This window comes from Cyprinodon tularosa, unplaced genomic scaffold, assembly GCF_016077235.1.
Source record: "Cyprinodon tularosa strain WSP-4 unplaced genomic scaffold, ASM1607723v1 ctg52, whole genome shotgun sequence".
In the NCBI taxonomy this organism is placed as follows: domain Eukaryota; kingdom Metazoa; phylum Chordata; class Actinopteri; order Cyprinodontiformes; family Cyprinodontidae; genus Cyprinodon; species Cyprinodon tularosa.
Window position 1 is genome coordinate 1487700 of NW_024039252.1, and position 19738 is coordinate 1507437.

General features: G+C 37.0%; 2 protein-coding genes across 2 annotated transcripts in view; both read right to left on the reverse strand.

Annotated features, from left to right (window-relative positions):
* Positions 1-2285: 2285 nt before the first annotated feature.
* On the reverse strand, positions 2286-13753 carry LOC119795724 (tubulin beta chain-like). The gene is made up of 4 exons (XM_038303885.1): positions 13533-13753; positions 13088-13196; positions 7394-7504; positions 2286-3684 (listed from the first exon to the last, which is right to left on the reverse strand). The coding sequence occupies exons 1-4, from the start codon at positions 13587-13589 to the stop codon at positions 2600-2602; spliced, it is 1362 nt and encodes a 453-aa protein (XP_038159813.1). The 5' UTR covers positions 13590-13753; the 3' UTR covers positions 2286-2599.
* An 805-nt stretch (positions 13754-14558) lies between these two features.
* LOC119795723 (solute carrier family 22 member 23-like) overlaps positions 14559-19738 on the reverse strand; it is a 50594-nt gene continuing 45414 nt past the window's right edge. The window contains exon 10 of the mRNA XM_038303884.1: positions 14559-19572. Coding sequence (XP_038159812.1) covers positions 18075-19572 — 1498 coding nt within the window. The 3' untranslated portion in view covers positions 14559-18074. The remainder of the gene's footprint in view (positions 19573-19738) is intronic.

Consider the following 19738-nt stretch of genomic DNA (forward strand, 5'->3'; position numbering starts at 1 on the left):
AACCTAAATCTTCTAACAACTACTCTTTATGCTGAGCCACAATTTACCCTTATGCATATGAGGTAGTCTCTATCTTTCTGTCAGAGCATGATTTTACACCATGGCAACAGAAAACTGGGATTCGGTTTCACTGTTAAAATGTACATTGTGTGATCTGTTCTGGCTTGGTGTTTTAAACATTAACAGGATTGGTTTCTGCCAGTACTTCCTCAATAGGAAACTAAAAACAAAGTAGTTTGTCACCTTGGCTTATGGGAACACAACATTGTGTTCTATCTTTGTTGTTGTCATCCACTAATTAATCCCTCTGGCCATCATTCATCTTAAAGCATGTGTTCTGACAGTCAAATTGTACATTCATAGTTTCTCAAGTACATTTATGGGCGGGGCCCTAATGTACAAAAAACCTCTGGAACCTGTTTGTCTTTATCTCTCTCTGCATGTTTGTGTTAATTTGTTTCCATCTCTCGAGGTGTATTGATCCATATCTGTTTTATTAAATTGCTTTAAGGGTGTGCATCATATTTCAAGGTTTCATCCATCAACACCTTTACCTTTTTATAGCTTCAACAAAACAGGCTTTAACTGGAAGACAACTAGACTTTAAGCAGCATGGAGGTCAATACATGCTGCTTAAATACAGCCTGTATTGTGGTTGGCAAGATCTAGATGACTGAGAATTTACACAAGTATCTTTCCATGGTTTGTTTGCTTTCTGTGTAAAATAGATAAACAGTGCAAGTGATTTATTGCTCATCCTTCTTTGCTCAGATATGATAGATAGATATTCTTGCTAAAAAAAATGCAACACACCAGGGTGTGACAATAGTAGTCATTGTTTGAACTACATACTCATAGTGAACTCACACATGTTTCTCAAGGACGTTGCTGTTAGATATGATGTGACAAACTTTCATATAATGTTAAAAGTGGGAAAAGTTGTGACAGGAAAAAAATTTTCATTACTACTCATGAAGTGAAGAGTGGGCCTGTTTATGTTTTTTTTTTTTTTTTTTTTTTTTTTAAATAGTGCCTGCTTTGGTTTTAAAAAGCCATCACATAGATAAAGGAAGTTGACACCATGTCAACTTGTTATTTTCTGTACTCTACCCTTTACCCATTGTTGCAAAAGGTATGAGCTCTGTGCATAAAGATGCAAAGATAAACGGCATAAATGATACAACGAAATCAAGCATAATAAAAACATAACAACCCGACAAATTTTGGTTGGCCCCCCTTTGCTGGCAGAATCGCCTTGATAACTCAAGGCATGGACACCACCCTAGTCCTGGAGGGTTAAGCCCTGTATTTTGCCATAGGACCTTCAATGACCAAGCTTCAACATCCTAAAAATACTTAATTAAATTTCAGTCTAGGAAATTGAGGGCCAAGACTACCCCCCCCCCCCACAATCCATTACTTATATCAGCTTTGTTTTGTAAATGGGTTCATAATTCAGGTGAAAGAGGCTAAAGCTTTAGAAAATGGAGTTCTTGTCAAACAGTGGACTAATATGTGACAATGATTTATGTTGCATGTTTCAAAGTGACGTTAACATGGATGGCAGGTTTGTCAGCATTACTCAACAGTATCAAACTGCCTGGGCTGACTTAGTTCCACCATTTACCCCGATGACATGTGTCATCATTTTTGAGCACTGCACATTCAACCTACCGTGAAAAACAGAAAAGGATTTGTCAGAAAGCTCTGCATTCCACGTCTGTTGCTTATCTGCCCATTGCTTCATTGTTCGTGTGACAGTAGCTGATGTGTTGAACATCAGTCATGCTTTTACTTAGACCATGATCATCAATAACTGTCAGGAATAATCCCGAAAAGGCTGCAGTTTTGGAGATGCTCCGGTCTATTGTTAGGATATCCTTTGCAATTTGAACCTTTACAAACTAGGTGTTATTAGCTCCTTAGCCTTGCGCATTTGTTGAAAAATTGTGTAAGAAAATGTGTCACCACTACCGTGACCAGATGTATGGAATAAAGCTGTTGGAAGAAATATACAAAAAAACAAAAAAAACAACAACCAAAAGCTAAGGTTCTGCTTGTTTTATTACTTCTTTAAAAAACAATAAAGGCTCAGTGTAGAAATCGTAACGTCAGCAGTAGACACCTAGATCAGCTCTACATGTGAAACTTTAATAACTTTCAATCTGTCAATTGACAAAAACAGAAAAAAAATACTTAAATTATTATGTTTTATCTCCAAACTTCTACACATTGTCACATGGTTCTAATGTTTCATTAATGACAGAATAGACATAGACATATAGTTTAGTTTGGATTTTTTATTTGGCACTGTAGACCATAGATGCAAGACAATTTTTTACAAAACTGTGTTTAGCGCATCTCTTTATTTCTTCTGACATTTGCAAAGCAAAGCACTGCTATGGAAAAAACGCATATCATCCCTTAAGTTTTTTCAAGTCTTAACACTACTAATCAGCTTTGGCAGCAGCAATGTTTTTCAGCAGCAATGTCTTGACTATAAACAACAAACTTCATTTTACTTTGCATTGTTAAATTACATATCTTTATAACAAGCATACTACATATATTCTAAAGCTAGTTCAATGTTGGTGTTTAATCAGTGGCGAACATCATGCCGTACATCTTCCTCATCTTCAATTTCGTCTTCCTCATATTCGCCAATTTCATCGGCAGTGGCATCCTGGTACTGCTGGTACTCTGACACAAGGTCATTCATATTGCTCTCCGCCTCAGTGAATTCCATCTCATCCATTCCCTCTCCGGTGTACCAGTGAAGGAAGGCCTTACGACGGAACATGGCAGTGAACTGTTCCGAGATTCTCCTGAAGAGCTCCTGGATTGCTGTGCTATTCCCAATGAAGGTGGCGGACATCTTGAGGCCACGAGGGGGAATGTCGCAAACAGCAGTCTTCACATTGTTGGGAATCCATTCCACAAAGTAGCTGCTGTTCTTATTCTGGACACTCAGCATCTGCTCATCAACTTCCTTCATGGACATGCGCCCACGAAAGATGGCCGCCACTGTGAGATAGCGCCCATGGCGGGGGTCACAAGCTGCCATCATGTTCTTGGCATCAAACATTTGCTGAGTGAGCTCTGGCACAGAGAGGGCACGGTACTGCTGGCTACCTCGACTGGTAAGAGGTGCGAAGCCTGGCATGAAGAAATGCAAACGAGGGAAGGGAACCATGTTGACGGCCAGCTTGCGAAGATCAGCATTGAGTTGGCCAGGGAAGCGAAGGCAGGTGGTCACTCCGCTCATGGTGGCTGACACCAGGTGGTTAAGGTCTCCATAGGTTGGTGTTGTAAGCTTCAAGGTGCGGAAGCAAATATCATACAGGGCCTCATTGTCGATGCAGAAGGTCTCATCTGTGTTTTCCACAAGCTGGTGAACAGAAAGGGTGGCGTTGTAAGGCTCTACCACAGTGTCAGATACTTTTGGGGAAGGCATGACACTGAAGGTGTTCATGATCCTGTCAGGGTACTCCTCACGGATCTTGCTAATGAGCAGTGTGCCCATCCCAGACCCTGTTCCTCCGCCCAGTGAGTGGGTAAGCTGGAAGCCCTGGAGGCAGTCACAGTTTTCAGACTCCTTTCTCACCACATCCAGCACCGAGTCCACAAGCTCAGCTCCCTCTGTATAGTGACCTTTGGCCCAGTTATTTCCAGCTCCACTTTGACCTATACAGTTAAAAGGTTAAAAATAATTCTTGTTGAAACAACTTTAAAGAACATGTAAAATTTGAAAAAATAAGCATGATCCACAAATTGCTCTTTTAACATTGTTGTACTTGGAGAACTGAGTTTACTCTATTGTTTTTCAATTGGTCAGTGTTCGTAAACCCAAACCTAAAACTTTATTATCCAAGCACTAAATAAAATGTTGATCATCAAGTTTGTTATTGTTGAATCTAATTTGTATTAATGTTAAATGTTAATGTTAAAAACTATGCAGATACAAATGTTCAAATGCATAAAAAAAACAACTTTTTTTTTAAGCTTTAAGCTATTAAGTTTTAAGCTATTTTCTTACGTTTGTTCATAGCCCTTAGATAGGAAACCTAAGTGTTCAACAAATATTATCTCGTATTATTATTATTATATACTTTTTACCATTATTACCTTCAACTACCTGCCTAGAACCTCATCTTTCTTTTATAAACACTCTCAACTGGGCGAAATCTTTATAAATCACCAGCAACAAGGCCACATTAAAAAAAATGGCCCTTCCCAATTAAAAGCCAGCCGAATGACAGCCAACTTCCAGCCACTGAAGTGACCCCCTCCTCCTGGGCGTGAATATTTTTTAACTCTGACTCCACCCTTTCACTGAATTACAGGGTCTGACCAGAAGAAGGAGCTTCTCTTTATATCTTAAAGGAATAGTACACCCAAAACATGATTAGCCTTCATTTTCTACTCACCCCCATGCTGAACAACACTCTGGAGTACTTTTTTGATATCTCAAATGCATCTGGAGATCTGGGAGGCTTCTTGCTGTCTGCTGACATTCAAATAATGGAGGTCTATGGTGCCCGAGGCAGAAAGGTCCATAAAAGTCCACAAAAAACGTGTCAATATTGCTCCATACTGCTCGTCCAATGTATTCCAAGTGTCCTGAGTGGTTAGCATCCAGAATTTACTCGAAACTAAGTCATTTAGAATGTTTTTAGAGCATAAACAGTAGTGTATAGGATTTCCTAAAAGCGCGTTCACGAGTCTACGGAAACCACGGCAGACCAAACCAGATGAAAGTGCGCATTCAGCTCGGCAAAGAACTCATGCTCTTTCTCAACACTGAAGTCCTCAGACATTTTTCTTTCGTTGTTTCTTTCTTTGCACAGGTAAACAGCACATTTCTTTTTCTACGCTTGCATTATTGGCAGAGCAGACGCTGAATGCGCACTTTCATCCGGTTTGGTCTGCCGGCTTCCGTAGCGTCGTGAACGCGCAGGCGCGCGCTTTCAGGAAATCCTATACACTACTGTTTATGCTCTTAAAACATTCTAAATGACTTCGTTTCGAGTAAATTCTGGATGCTACCCACTCAGGACACTTGGAATACATTGGACGAGCAGTATGGAGGAATATTGACACGTTTTTTGTGGACTTTTATGGACCTTTCTGTCTCGGGCACCATAGACCTCCATTATTTGAATGTCAGCAGACAGCAAGAAGCCTCCCAGATCTCCAGATGCATTTGAGATATCAAAAAAGTACTCCAGAGTGTTGTTCAGCATGGGGGTGAGTAGAAAATGAAGGCTAATCATGTTTTGGGTGTACTATTCCTTTAATGTCCAAAATTCATGGCAGAAAGAATATTTTAGTACAAAGATTGATGTTTAAAAAAATTGTAGCGACCAGCAAAGGGCCCATAAAGGAAAGTGGGGAAATTTTGAATGGCTTCTACAGTATTTTAGTGCTCCTAATTCTGAATCCTTGAATATCAGGTCCTTAGAGCTAAGATGCAGATGGATGAGGCTAAAAACAGGCAGTCGCAAATGAAAGTACTTAATATTAAAATATAACATATTTTCACTAAATGACAAAAAATGTTGTGGTTGGAACATGACAATCAAAGTCAATACTCTTCAAATGATGCTGTCTTAAGGTGTAAAGATTCAAATTAGCAACTCATTGAGAGTATGGTACTACAGCGTAGTCTTTTTACAGAGATTATGATAAAACTAAGAATTAAATGCTGCCTTAAACACCATTCTAAGTAACACTGTGACATGGTCTGTAACAAAATGGATTCACATTTTTGTTTTCATAAAAAGTGCAATACCTGTTAAAGTTGTATATCACCAATTAGTTTTTCAGAATTTTGTTCCTGTAATGTTACGGGACACAGCTGAAATCTAACTGCCTTTCATACTTCAGCGCAATGGTTACCATAGTTTTACCTCGCAGTACAACATTTGTTTTTTTTAAAACAACTTTCACATCAGATAAAGATCATTAACATTCCTCCACATTCACAATGACCCATTTAAAGAACACCTGCTAACAGATTGTCTGGTCTTTACAACCAAAGTTACAGACAACCCTTAGCCTCAGTAAACTGAGTTTTGCAACTGAAAAGTTGGTTACATCTCACTAAACGAGATTTGTTTTAAAAGGATCCGTAGATAAAAGTATTAAGAACTTATATGATTTTTACTGCTAAAGCTACTTTAAAACAGTAGCTTTAGAAGTTCTTTTTGGATATTTTTTTTGATTGATTTTTCAATTAATTGATTAATAATCAGATAGCTTCCTTAAAGAAGATTTTTTTTTTTACAGATTTGAACCAGGTAAAAACTAAAACGTCTCCACGTGCGGAGTTATGGATAGAGCATATTGACAGACAAATAAAGTTTTTTTTTGTCTTAAATTCAAAATATTTATATATTTTTTTACTATTTTTATATAATTAATGCTTTAAGTGGCTCACTCTGTCAGCTAAAGGCATGTTTTAGAGACTCTATACACTAGTTTATGATTAATCGATTTGTAAATTAGTTGATTATTTCAATAATCAATTAATCACAATCAATCCGATGAATTGTTTCAGCTACACTCAAAAAATAATACAACTGGTCCCAAAGCTAAGTTGATCTCAAATTGGTTTTATGACACAGCTTTCAAACATTTTGAACGAGTATTTAGATACAATACATATGGAGTATTTAATACTCCAATGGCCTTTTCAGTAAGTCAGTAGATCAAAATTCATGGGACACCTTTTGAGGATGTGGTGGAATAGGAAGTTGAAATTGTCAATGTTGAGCTGTTAAATCTGCAACTACAACAATCTTTGTCAGCAACTTTTGACCACATCTTGTTCAATCTACACCCAAAGACAAAACCTAGTGCTTGTAATATGTGGTTAAGGGGCAAGTAAGGGTCAAATGGTCTGAGTCATTAAATCTAATCATGTTGGGTAACTCAATTCACTTTAAGACAAAAGCCTGTTTAAGTCACCCCTTTTCAAATGAAGAACACATCAATAACTATGACGTAATTTTATTGTGACTAATAAAGTATATTGCAACAGGAGTTCTGCGTCTATCTTTTGTTATAGGTAATTACTGACTAGTTCAGAGGAAGCTAAAAATAAAAAGCCCAACAGTGATGCGTATTTTTTTCATCATAGCCTTGATTGTAATAAAGACATCATCGGAAGAGACTTATGACTGACAATTCTGCAGTTAACCGTTGTTTTTCACACCACAGAGGTGATTGCCTAATAATGCTTGTGCTGCAATTTCCCTAACTAAAAGGTACAGAGCTCTCTGGTGAATCTCGGCATAGATTTTACAGTATGTGACAGAAGCTGCTGACACAATGCTGTTATGTCCAGTTCACACAAATTAAGTGCTGACATTTGGATTTAATGTTCACTCACCAAAAACAAAGTTGTCAGGTCTGAAGAGCTGTCCAAATGGGCCAGAGCGAACAGAATCCATAGTTCCAGGCTCCAAGTCCACCAAGATGGCACGTGGCACAAATTTGCTGCCTGTGAATACAGTGGACGGTTGGGATAGTAAGTAGTAATAGGGGGAAAAAAGCAGTAAGTAAGAGTATGAAAAACATTGATACTCTTGCATGTTCAGGATTAACCAATTCTAACATCAGAAAAATTAAGCAAAAAATAAAAATAAAAAAAGTCTCTTCCCGGTGTAAAAACATGAATTAAAAGTGAGCAGCATTTCAGTTTCTAAACAAAAATGTAATTTAGACAATATATTATTACAGTTCAGTCTAGGAGTGTGATTTTTATCAGGAAGAATCTTATTTTAGTGATCTACAAATGGAACAACAGTGCTTTTAATAAATGTAAAAACGGCATGCCACAGTCTGCTTCATATAAACTTACAAATTAACTCAAGCAAAAATATTAGACTTCACCATCTTCCTCTTCTTTGCAGCTGTAGCGCTGCTTCTGTCTCTGTTTTTTTTTTTTTTTTTTTTCTTCATTTCTGGATTAAAATCTCTAGTTTCAGTGGGTTGAAACAGGCACTTCCTGTTGTCATGGTGACTTGTTGAATCGGTGTTCCACTGATAAAGGCTGTTCATACCTGTTACGCATATGCTAAATCGAACTAATTCATAGCAGCCATTGTGAAACAGAAAACTCAAGAGTTCCCAACATTAGTCTGTAATTTCCCTCTGGGATTATTAAAGTATGTTGATTAGACTAGATCAATTTAGAGGTTCAGATTTGAATCTGAATTTGTTAAACATGCTTCGTTAAAAGGACCCCTGATCTGAATCATATCAAGAGATGTGAAAGTCAATGATAAGATTTAGAGAGTCATTTATAAGTTTAGGACTGCAGCGAACGACGGTGTGAGTCATTACCCACAAAATAGAAAACATTGTTATTACAGCTGTGCACCTCCCCAGGAGTGGCTGGCCAACAAAATAACTGAAAGATATAATGATTCATACACAAGTTCAAAAGTGCCCGGATCAGCATCTAATCTTAAGATCTGCGTCATAGTTCTTCAATAAGAAAAAAAGTGGCCAAAACTGGATCTATGGGAACATTCCAAAACAAACATTTCTACTGATCAAAAAGAAAAGAAAGGCTTGGTCAAGATTTGTTTTTTTTGGGATGGATGAGACCGAAGTGAAACTTCTCGAAAGCTGTGGTTCCAGTAACATCTGGACTGAAATCAATAGAGGTGGCACTATAGTCTGATGGTCTGGGGCTGCTTAACCTTAGATATCTGGATAATTTACCATAACTAAACAAGTTATCAGTTCTGTTCCTTCCAGAAAATATTAGAGGATGTTGACTCGTAGTCTGTGAATTTAGGCATATATATATATATATATATATATATATATATATATATATATATATATATATATATATATTATTTTATTTTATTTTTTTTTATAACAAAACAAAACAGTTATCAGCATACTTCTTATACATCTTTGAAAAGTCTAGAGTCAAAGTTTGGAGGATGGTCATCTTTGGAATTATTCTGGTTTGTCATTGAGTTTGTTTATCTGAAATATTTGAGAACGATAAAGCAAACATACTAGTACGCTTCAAGGTTTCATATGCCTTTTTTATGATACAGAATGTACTTAAAGGAATGGTTGACTTAAAAGTAAAAACATGTTTAAACATAATTTACTAAAGCTGCACCTCCTTTTTTTGTCCAGGCCTCTCTTTGCCTGGGATGCTTCAAACATTAAACATCTATCAGGCAAAATGCTGCAGCATGCTCCACTGCTTTGGGCTGAGGGTTTTCATTACGCTGAGTTCTGCAGATTCCAGTCAGAGTAAGATTCTGCAGTCATTAAACTGTTTTCTCATTTTATTTTTCTCAATGGTAAGGTTGTGTTGTTTAACTGTTTAATAAACTACTGAGGAGTCTGTTGTGAACATATTTTGTCTAAAGACAGTTGTCAGCGATGGTGATGACAGCATGCTACACTGAAACAAAAGGATCGTTGTTGAGACAGACTAGCCTTAAGCAGACCAGCTCATGTTTTATTTATTTTTTTAGCTTTAGCAGATGAGATTTTATCTAAATACACCTGGAGAAGTCATGCTGATGTGTTTGTCTCTTACTAAAATCCCAAACCGAAATTGTACTTCAAAACTGAAAGAGCTCGGCAGAGAGCAAGCATGTAGGGTGATTGTGATAAGGTACAACATATAGCCTAAAGGAAAACCGAAGGGAAGTGCTCAGGGTCAGATATACTGCATGTTTCCCCTGTAGAGAAGGAAAAAGGATGGGAAGGAAGTGGGAGGGACACAGAGACATTTTAGCAGGTTCACTGTCCTATTTCTTTTTCCCTTGCATCCATAGTGCAACCTATTTCCCCCCGCAGAAACATCCCACTGGACCCTTAACGCCATCTCTAAGCGCATATCCTTCGTTTGCGCATTCCTGTATTAACTACCGTCCCAAAGCCCGTACTGGGCATAGATATCCATAATAAAGGCTAGATGTCTTACGGCGGAGTCTCAGACGTCCTCACCGGCGGCCATCTTACCTCAGGCAGGCTTTCTGTTGTGCTCTGTGGTACCTAACGTAAGGTGAGTGATCAGCACGAACACAAATACTCTTACCTCACTGAATTCTTGACGGATTTACAAACAGTTTGGTTTCTTACAAACATTATGAACGTGGCTATTATTATTTATGCTTGAACATGTCGAAATTGCAGATTTTCTTGTCGAAAAATGACTTAATCGCGCAGCATAGTTGTGCATCACGGCTACTTGCGCAAGTTATCAAGGCTGAGACTATCAGTCAATTATATAGGTTTTACTGACACCAATAACGATTGTATGACAATTAATCTTTGGTGTAAATTACAATCTTTGTGGATGTGGTTGTAGTTATTAGTTGGCTAATAACAATAATCTGAGTGTTGTTGTATTTTCATTATTAGCCTAACGTTAGCTGGCTAATAACAAGAAGCTGCAAAGTGAGACCTAACGTTAGTAAGTTAGCAGCTAACGTTACAGTTTAGCTAGCTGCTAACGTTAACCAGCAACTTTACATCAGTGGAAGAGGCAGAATTTAACATGATTTCCAATCGATTTGGTTTGTCAACACATCTTACATTATGTTACAGGAATTTGCTGGGTTTATTAAAAGGAAGATGCCAGACTTTTGCTATGACATAATAGTATTACAAGATTGTTGTTGACTCAAAGCTTTTATAAGTTTGTATTACTTTCATTTGGACAACTTAAAGATGGTGTTTTGCCAAACATTTTCAACTTTCCAGCTCATCTTCAAAGGGCATGTGTATCATTGAAATTTAATCACATATTGATATACCAATCTTATACACCGTGAATTGTTGTTGGTCACTTTTGTTTTTGTTTCTGCAGGTTATATAACGTGTAAGCAGGAGGAGAAGATCTTCCATCCCCGTTTGCTGACATTCCTGCTCTAGTACATGACCACAGCTACCTTCCTGTCCGCTTTGATGGCCTTGTGGACAACGGTCTCTTGTACATTATACAGAAGCTCAATAAAACCTTCCTTTTCAAAGGGCATTAGCCAAGCTATGTTTTTTGGGTCATTTTTTAAATCTCTGTCTTCCATGTGTATACCATCACAGTAGTGTAGGTGGGGATTTCAACATGCTTCATCTATATATACTTGTGAAGGGGACTATTGCACCAATTTTAATAGCAAATAAATGTCACTTTTATAATGGTTTAAAAATAGGAACTTTTGTGTAATTACCCCTGATATATAATCCGAATAGTCTACATGAAACTTCAAAGTGTTACCTTTAATTTGAAACCTGGATTATGCTTCTACACCAAGAGGTTGCCACACAATAAGCCTTTTTTGTCAGTATTTCATATTTTATTATAACAATAATATTCATATTATAAAAGTATGTATGTAAATATAAATAAATTAGGACTGTGAAATAATTAATCACACCCAAATAAAAGTGTTTATTTATATATATATATATATATATATATATGTGTGTATATATATATATATATATATATATATATATATATATATACATATTTATATATATATATATACATATTTATATATATATATATATATATATATATATATACATATTTATATATATATATATATACATATGTATATATATATATATATACATATGTATATATATATATACATATGTATATATATATATATACATATGTATATATATATATACATATGTATATATATATATACATATGTATATATATATATACATATGTATATATATATATACATATGTATATATATATATATATATATATATATATATAGGTATCTATATCTATATAGATAGATATCTATATAGATATCTATAGATATATCTATATATCATGTTGCCATTCAGTACACTGAGTTTTATAAGCATATATTGATTTAACATAAATACCTTGTGCATGTGTATATTTATTGCACCTGTATGTTCTATTCAATGTTCTTTTCATATGAAATTCCATGGTTATAATTATTCATAAGTGTGCAGTGTCATAACTACATGTCTGACTTTTGTTTAACAAACCAAACAGTTAGACAATTGAGGAAGTTATGGTTATTTAAGTACATGCGCCTTTAAAACACAATGTTACGAATGAGCGAGCTGCCTGTGGCAAGATGGCCGCCACGTGCGGACGTCGACCCCCATTGGCCAGCAGCGCGGCCGAGACATCTAGCCTTTATTATGGATATCTATGGTACTGGGTAGGGCGAGTGTCAGCTGAAAGTGGGTGTAACGGCGAAACACTGGCGGAGGAAACACGTGCATCAAAATGTAAGTTCCGCTGGTTTGCTGCATCTTCGTCACACTGACAGAAAATCACAAGTTAGGTTTAAAATCACGCAGTTAATTCCAAATAGAAGATCCTGTTTGAAATATATATATATTTTTTGAGCGTATACATTTGCTTTCAGAAAAAGGGCAAATGTTTTATTTGAGAAAAGAAATAAAACATTTGCCATATTTTTGTAGAAAAACGAAAATAAAAAACCTGAAAAGATGCTGAATGTTGAAAAAACTCTAAATCATGTCACAGTCCCTGCATCAAACTGAACATATCAATGCGTCTTTTGCACTATTTTTTTTTTTCTCTCCCAATGTTTACATTCGTACAAATAAATCACTGCTGCACTTTAAGAAACTGAATTGTAATTTCGTTTTGTATACATTCTTTCTATACAAAATGACAATTAAGTTTGTCTAAGTCTAAATAGTCTTATTTCATGTCAACCTGCGGCATAGAGCTACGCCCTGCAGATCCATTTTCACTGTGTTGCCTAGCAACACGGTGAAAATGGAAGAAATCATCCAATTCTCGTTCACTCCCCACCACCACTTTCAATGTAGGCGCCCTCCACAGCTGTTTGACTACATTTGGAGTGACATTCGATAGTTAAGGGGCAGTGCTTAGGGGGCCAGTGTATGGTAGCATTCAGATGAGATCTGTGTGCAGAAGGTCATACAAGGATGATGAGAAACACACACACACACACACTTAAAAAAAAAAAAAACTTCTTGCGTGTGGTTAAATATTCAGATGTATTTTTATTTACACAATTAAAAATATTTATTGTTTTATTACCTGAGGCCTCATTGTAGTAGACATTTATCCTCTCCAGCTGCAGGTCACTGTCACCTTGGTAACTACCGGTGGGGTCGATGCCATGCTCATCACTAATCACCTCCCAGAACTGATGAACAGCAACAAATATACTTTTCAATTAGCCTGTTTTTTTTTTCTTTTGCAGAGTAAATATATAGATCGTGCAAAGAGTGATTTTAAAGCGTTTTCGAGAGACCTCATTTCAGTGTTGCGCATCCCATGGCATAGTATCGGGCTACTGCACTGCAGGGGCCGAACCCCACCCCACATCTTACATGCTGTATTAAACTTTATTTTTATTTTCATAACCAGACCCGGTCAGAACGACAGTTTAGTTGACTAAATAACAGTAAAATTAATATCTTGACACTTTAATTAAGTCCTTAAAGAGGTAAAAAAAAAAAAAAAAAAAAAGTATTTATACCTTTGCCCCGATCTGATTTCCACACTGTCCAGCCTGCATGTGAACGATTTCCCTCATGGTGAGCTGCGGATGTGGCCGGAGAGCTTATATTCTCGACTCAAGCTTCGTCCGATGGTCTGTCTGGCACCTTTCTTAAAATCAGCTGTATTTATGTCCTGTGCGTCGATCTGGCCAAATAAAAAGGACGCATTGCTGTCTGGATGACGTTCAGCACGGCGCAGCATCTCTTCCAGCCAATAGGAGAGCCAGGGTTTGATGCAGCGCTCTGGGTGATGCTGCTGCATCATCCTTTCCTGACATCACCTTGCCACGTGCATGGAAACGTTTGGCTTTTTTTGCTGGATTTCGACTTTTCTCCGCAGATCCCTTGGTTGATTGGTTTCTGTTTGTGCGTTTGCAGATTTATCTGGCAGGTGTATATTCATGTAAATGCAAAAGTTGTGTATTAGCAAGAGAAAGGATGTAGTTTAATGAACATGATGCTCCTATTTGAGGAATGCTAAATTAACATATAGAGCAAAACAAGTCCACTGCTACAGAATATGCGTCTAACATGACCCTTTGCTCATCCACTTCAAAATAAAAGCCCTGCAAATTCTGCTGCGTCACAGTTTTTAAAGAAAAATGCTCCATATCTAGAGGATCTGGGTTACCACAGATAATTTATTATGCCTTGATTTTTCAGCTGAATTGTATGGAATAAATATTGAGATAATTTGTTCGCATTTTTATTTTTACCTTCCAAACTTCAGACATATTTTGATCTGTTTGGGTTTTTTTTACCATATAAAGTCTAAGCAACAAGCAATTTCCGTACATTGCTGTAAGTCATTGCTGCTGTAGTTGGATGTTCTCATCTTTCCTATTTTGATGATGGTTAGGAAAATATTGATCTTTTCAAATTTATAAACACAAAGGCACAGATTATGCCTTTTTGTATTTGTTAAATACAAAAAAATGAATGAAAATAAAAAAAAAGGAAAGAAAGAGAAGAAAAAATAAATATATAAGATACTGGTGATCAGATTTCATCAATAAATAGTGGTTTATTTCAACAACATGTATGGCTTATGTACAAGTGCATTATCTCTGTTAAGATAACATCAAAATGAAATCAGACATAAATGTACAATCTATGGTTTTTGTTTTTTAGTCTTTTTACATTCATTTAAATCTCCCAACAAAGAGATGTTGAGTTGCTCAACTGAGAGACACAAAACCTGAAATGTGTGCTCTGGGTACTTCATGATTTCAGCTGGGTTTATCAGCTGGGTTCAACACTAACCCATCACTCTTTTTTTTTTTTTTTCTTTATCCACTGCTCCTTCATATTCTCTTTCCAACAATAAATGTCAGCCCTATAGAATAGTCGCTGGTGCAGTCACTGCTCTGCATTGCTTTCCTTTAACTTTGCATGTAAACAAAACAAAATAACATAGAAATAAATCAAATGTTGGAATAGGTGCATACAGTAACTCAGAACAAGCAATGTGATCTCTCCCCTCAGAGCTAAAATAGCTGCATGGTAGCATGTGAAGTAACAGATGCTGAAGGAGACAGTACCAGTGTTGTGCTGTGTTGCTGATTGTTATCTTTTTTTTTTTTTTTTTACTTACTCTGGATTTGCATTTTTCTTTCAAGTATATTAGATTTAATGTCAATGCACACCAAGAGACTTAATCAGAGAAAAACTCAGAACCAACTGAGGAATCCACCCACTCACAAACATGACATCTACTGTAAAAGTTAATGTGTGACTAGAAGTTCCTATTCTCTTCCAAATTTAAATCTGTTTTCCCTTTTAATATAAGTGTAAATATGCGAGTCTAATTTTAAACAAATTGCAGGTCTTTGTGCTTTGACGTCTAGCAGCATTGAACATGACATACACTATTTGTATATGGTATGAAACAACCACTTCTACATCTCATTTAAATCATTAATGATACAATCTGATAAATTACCATCATTAATCAATCAGCAAGCAGGCTTTTTTTTGCCTAATTTTTCCAAATACATACATTTGAGAAACACTTGAGGTTTGCTCAATCATTCCAACACTTAAAGATATGTAGCATTTTCAACAGTGAGCAAAGTGTAAGGTTTTTCACAGATCTCTCACATGATAACAGAGTATTTTATAGGTCTGGCGATGATTTAAATCCTGAATAACACCTCAACACATCCCTGGATACATGATCTACTAAATTTTATCACATTTCAGATCACAAGACATTGTCTGTCTTTAAAGTTATACAGTACGGCACAATTATTGTTATTATTATTACTAACGATTATTGTGAGGCTTGTTGTAAACAGTAGTACATCCACAGTCATACATCCCCCTGTACACAAGTATTACTACCTCAAAAGCAGGAAGTAATACAACTGTCATGTTACACACATATTTAACTCAAGTAGGCTGCAGTCCAAAGGTGGACGAAGGCTTTGGAAGGAAAAGGTGATTCCATGAGAAAGAGCCTTTTGTTTTGTTAAAATCAACAGGTTATTTTGGAAAGTGTCAATTTGTGTAGTGCAATGTATTTTTAAAGAATTGTTTTGCACGTGCATGTGCAAATATGTACCGTATGCAAGAAAACAATGCCATAATATGTTAATGCCAGAACATGATTTTGAAAACACACACATACTATACGTTATCAATGCAGCAATGATTGGCAATCGCATCAATCATTTTGGACAATTCTTTTTTTCTTTTTTTTTTCCTTTTTTTAAGGTTTAACAGTTTTGTTGACACTTTCACAATAACATTTCATGCTTTGTCCCCACTGCACAAGAATAAAGTGCCACCATATGAAGGTGCCACGAATACTGTAATAAGGATGTATAGCTCTGTACATTAAGGGCACACCAGGGAGAGTTCTGAAGAAAAAAATACTTTGGAGTTTAAAAACAAAACTGAGTTAAGCTAAAGAACTAGGTGAACCTACATGATCATGTGTATAAAAAAGAAAGAAAGCATTTGTATATCATTATTTTCATTGGGTGAAACAACTCTAAAAAAAAAAAAAGGTTGTTCCTTATCCACAAAAAATCACGTGCTAAAAAGGCAGTCTAGTTTTTCATCTAACAAATCAAATGGCAAAACATATTTTCTGGACTCATTATGCAAGTTGAGAAGAATTTGGAAACAAAAATGTGAAGTTATGCCACATTTAGATTTACATGCTGAGATGGGAAGGCCATCTTTTGTTAACTGTGACTTGCTCTGATTGCTTCAGTTGAAAGGTTGGTAAAACCTGTTAAATTTTGCAGAAAAGGAGAGAGAAATTTATTTATTTTAGTTATAATAATGATTAAAAAAAGAAAGAAAATATATATATACCTTTGGCAATAGCAATACAGTTAAAACCCTATAAACCCTAATCTGTACTCTGGAAATCTCAAATGGATTCATTAACAAAGAAGCCAGTGTTTAACTGTTACCTGACTCCCATGAAAACTCTATCTCTTTGCTTAGTATGTTTGAAAAAAAAAAAAAAAGAAAGTAAATCAACTGGAGCCATTGTCTGATGATTTCAGGGAGTTGTAAAAACAAGGTATTATTTAAACAGCATTGGATTGGCATATTCGTCCTTTTCTATGCTGATATGAAATGTTCTGGGACACAATTTTAGGGTAAAAACTCTCATTAGAACCATCAAATTATGAAGCTGAAAAGGGATTTAAAGTGTTTCTGCTTAGAACGCAGACTTAGAGCTGAGAATTCTTAAGAAATTGGCACATAAACAAACCTACTGACCCAGGATTTAACATGGCATTTCTACTCCACATTTCTTTCCAGAGTTATTCCTTGGAGCTAGGAAAAACACTGGACTGCTATGTATTTTTTTTGGCACAACATCTAGGTTCATTTTGGTTAGGGCAGCTTTTGGTATTTGTATTTGGTGAAAAAAACAAACAAACAAAAAAAAAAAACAAAGTCTCCAAATATTAATTATGTACATTGACAGCAACAATACTGCTTTGTAACATTGCAATTTCTTTGTCCATATCCAAGGCAGATTCTATTTCATTATTTTTGTTTTTTGCCTAACATACCAGTGGTATCTCTATTTGTTGTTGCCTTTTCTTTTCTTCACCAGAGTTGATGACATCTCTGAAATCATGGGTATTTTAAAGTACAGGGGTTTATTCATTTTTCTCTCTCCAATCTGTGCTTTTTCTCAAATACCGAGTACTTTATACGCTGGTGATTTCCAGTCATGTTCCTGAAGAGGATATATTGCCATTTTTGCAAGTTGCCAACCAGCCAGTGGGGCACTCTCACTTGTGTGTTCTCAGTTATTGGCCAAATTCATGATGATGCAAGGAAGGTTGAAGAAGCACTGAGAAACAAAGCAGCTCATGTAAGACAAACCTACTCCAATCCAAGTTGGAACAGTCTTCATGAAGTACCTGAAGTCTGAGTTTAGCAGTACATGCCCACCCTCCCCCAGCTCCACGCTGTTTTATGGATGTGGGTGGCTGCCTCCTGGTGCAACACATAAAGCTTCATGTTTTTTTGGCTACGACACTAAATCATGTCGACGCCATGCTATTGACAGTGTTTTCTGTGCTGGAAGTCTCCCTGTCCATGCTTGACTGGACACCAGAGTCTATAGGGGAAGACACAGTGCTGTCCATTAGAGAGACAGGAGCTGCCTCTGCTGGGTCTAAATCCAACTTGGAATTTGACTGTGCAGAATCTAAGTCTTGAGAAACGGCAGAATCTTGTACAATGTTTGTAGTTGATTCTGGAGTTGAGGTATTGACAATGTCTGTGACAGGGAGAAGAGCTGGATTTCTTGTAGTAGTGTGGACAGAGGAAAGGTCAGCTAAGGGTATGTGATCTGAGTCAGTAGGTGGAGGATGTATGTGTTTTGTTGACACAGTGTCTGAACAGGGAGGAGCAGAGGAATTTGAAGGTACATTTAGAACATTGGAGGAGGGCAGATCTAAAGGAGAGGGCCTTGAGTTTCTAATAGGAGTAAATGCAGATTCATCTATTTGTTCTAAATGTAGGGAAATATCAGAGAGTGTGGTAATGGCGGTTAAAGGTTGTGCAGGTGTGTCCAGGTCTGTCTGTGGGACAGGAGAGGGAACAGGGGGTGGAGGAAGGCTGTCATGTATAGATGGTGAAGGAAGGTCTTCCAAAATACCAGGAGATTCCTCAAATACTAATGGTTCAGGTGTTCTAATGATATCATCAATGTCATCATCTTGTGGGTTTGGAGACTCAAGTGTTGAGCTAGGACGGGGCTCGATGACAGGGGTAGTGCTAATCAATGAGGCAGTGGGCATTGTCGGAGAGATCATAGCAGTTGAAGAGTGACGGGAAACAGCAGTGGCAGGGGAATCGTCGCTTTTAGGAGAAGAAGACATCTCTATTAGTTCAAGTTGTATAATATCTAATGGTGGATCACTAGATTTCTGAACTGCCGGTAGTTCTTCTGCATCAGCCAAAAGTGGAACTGTGTTGCATGGGGTTCTGTCTGAAGGACTGGAAAATAAGAGACGATTTTTGTTAGCTTGTATGATGCTATCTTCACCCTGGGCAGATGTAGGGGCTGGCAGTGGGAATGGCGAAGAGTGGCCGCTAGGCTCTTGTATCTCAAGCTTTTCAGGTTGTTCCTTAACATTAGGAAAATCTCCAGGTGCTATAGTCAAATCGATTGCAGAAGAAGCAGTTGAGCCCATGGTTGACAGAGCAGCATTGGCTGCCTCGTGAAGTGGCGTGTCTTGTACTTTGGCGTAGTCCTTGTTGCTCCCTTGCCGAAGGAGCAGGGCATCCTGTTCTTTTTGTTTCTGTGAGTTTGACAAAGGCTGATGAGCGTTGTCCTCACCATCAAGAAGGGTCTCAGGGAGTGGTCCGTCACGCGTGTTGGGCAAAAGAGGAATACAAATGATGCAAATGAGAGTACAACAGGCAAAAATGATGTGATGAAGGAAGTAGCCTTTTTGATTGTGTAGCTCCATGATAGGTGCAGTGAGCATACCGAACCCAGCACTGGCCAGTACAAGGCCAACACCACCACCCCTAAAAAAAAAAAAGAAAAATTATCTAAAACATCAACAAATACATATTTTAAAATCTAAAGGTAAGTTATACCCTGGTTATCTTCTAAAACTCTTGCTTTTAAATGAAATCTGATATTTTTGCTATGCATCCTTCTGATCAGTTACTTTTTCAACAAGCAACAAAA

Bases quoted from the DNA above. Each gene is read 5' to 3' on its own strand.
- LOC119795724 (XM_038303885.1), bottom strand. From the start codon at position 13,589: ATGAGGGAAATCGTTCACATGCAGGCTGGACAGTGTGGAAATCAGATC. The intron at 13,197-13,532 runs GTATAAATACTT...GCTGTTCATCAG, and splicing joins GAAATCAGATCGGGGCAAAG to TTCTGGGAGGTGATTAGTGA. The intron at 3,685-7,393 runs GTGAGTGAACAT...TTAACTGTATAG, and splicing joins ACCTGACAACTTTGTTTTTG to GTCAAAGTGGAGCTGGAAAT.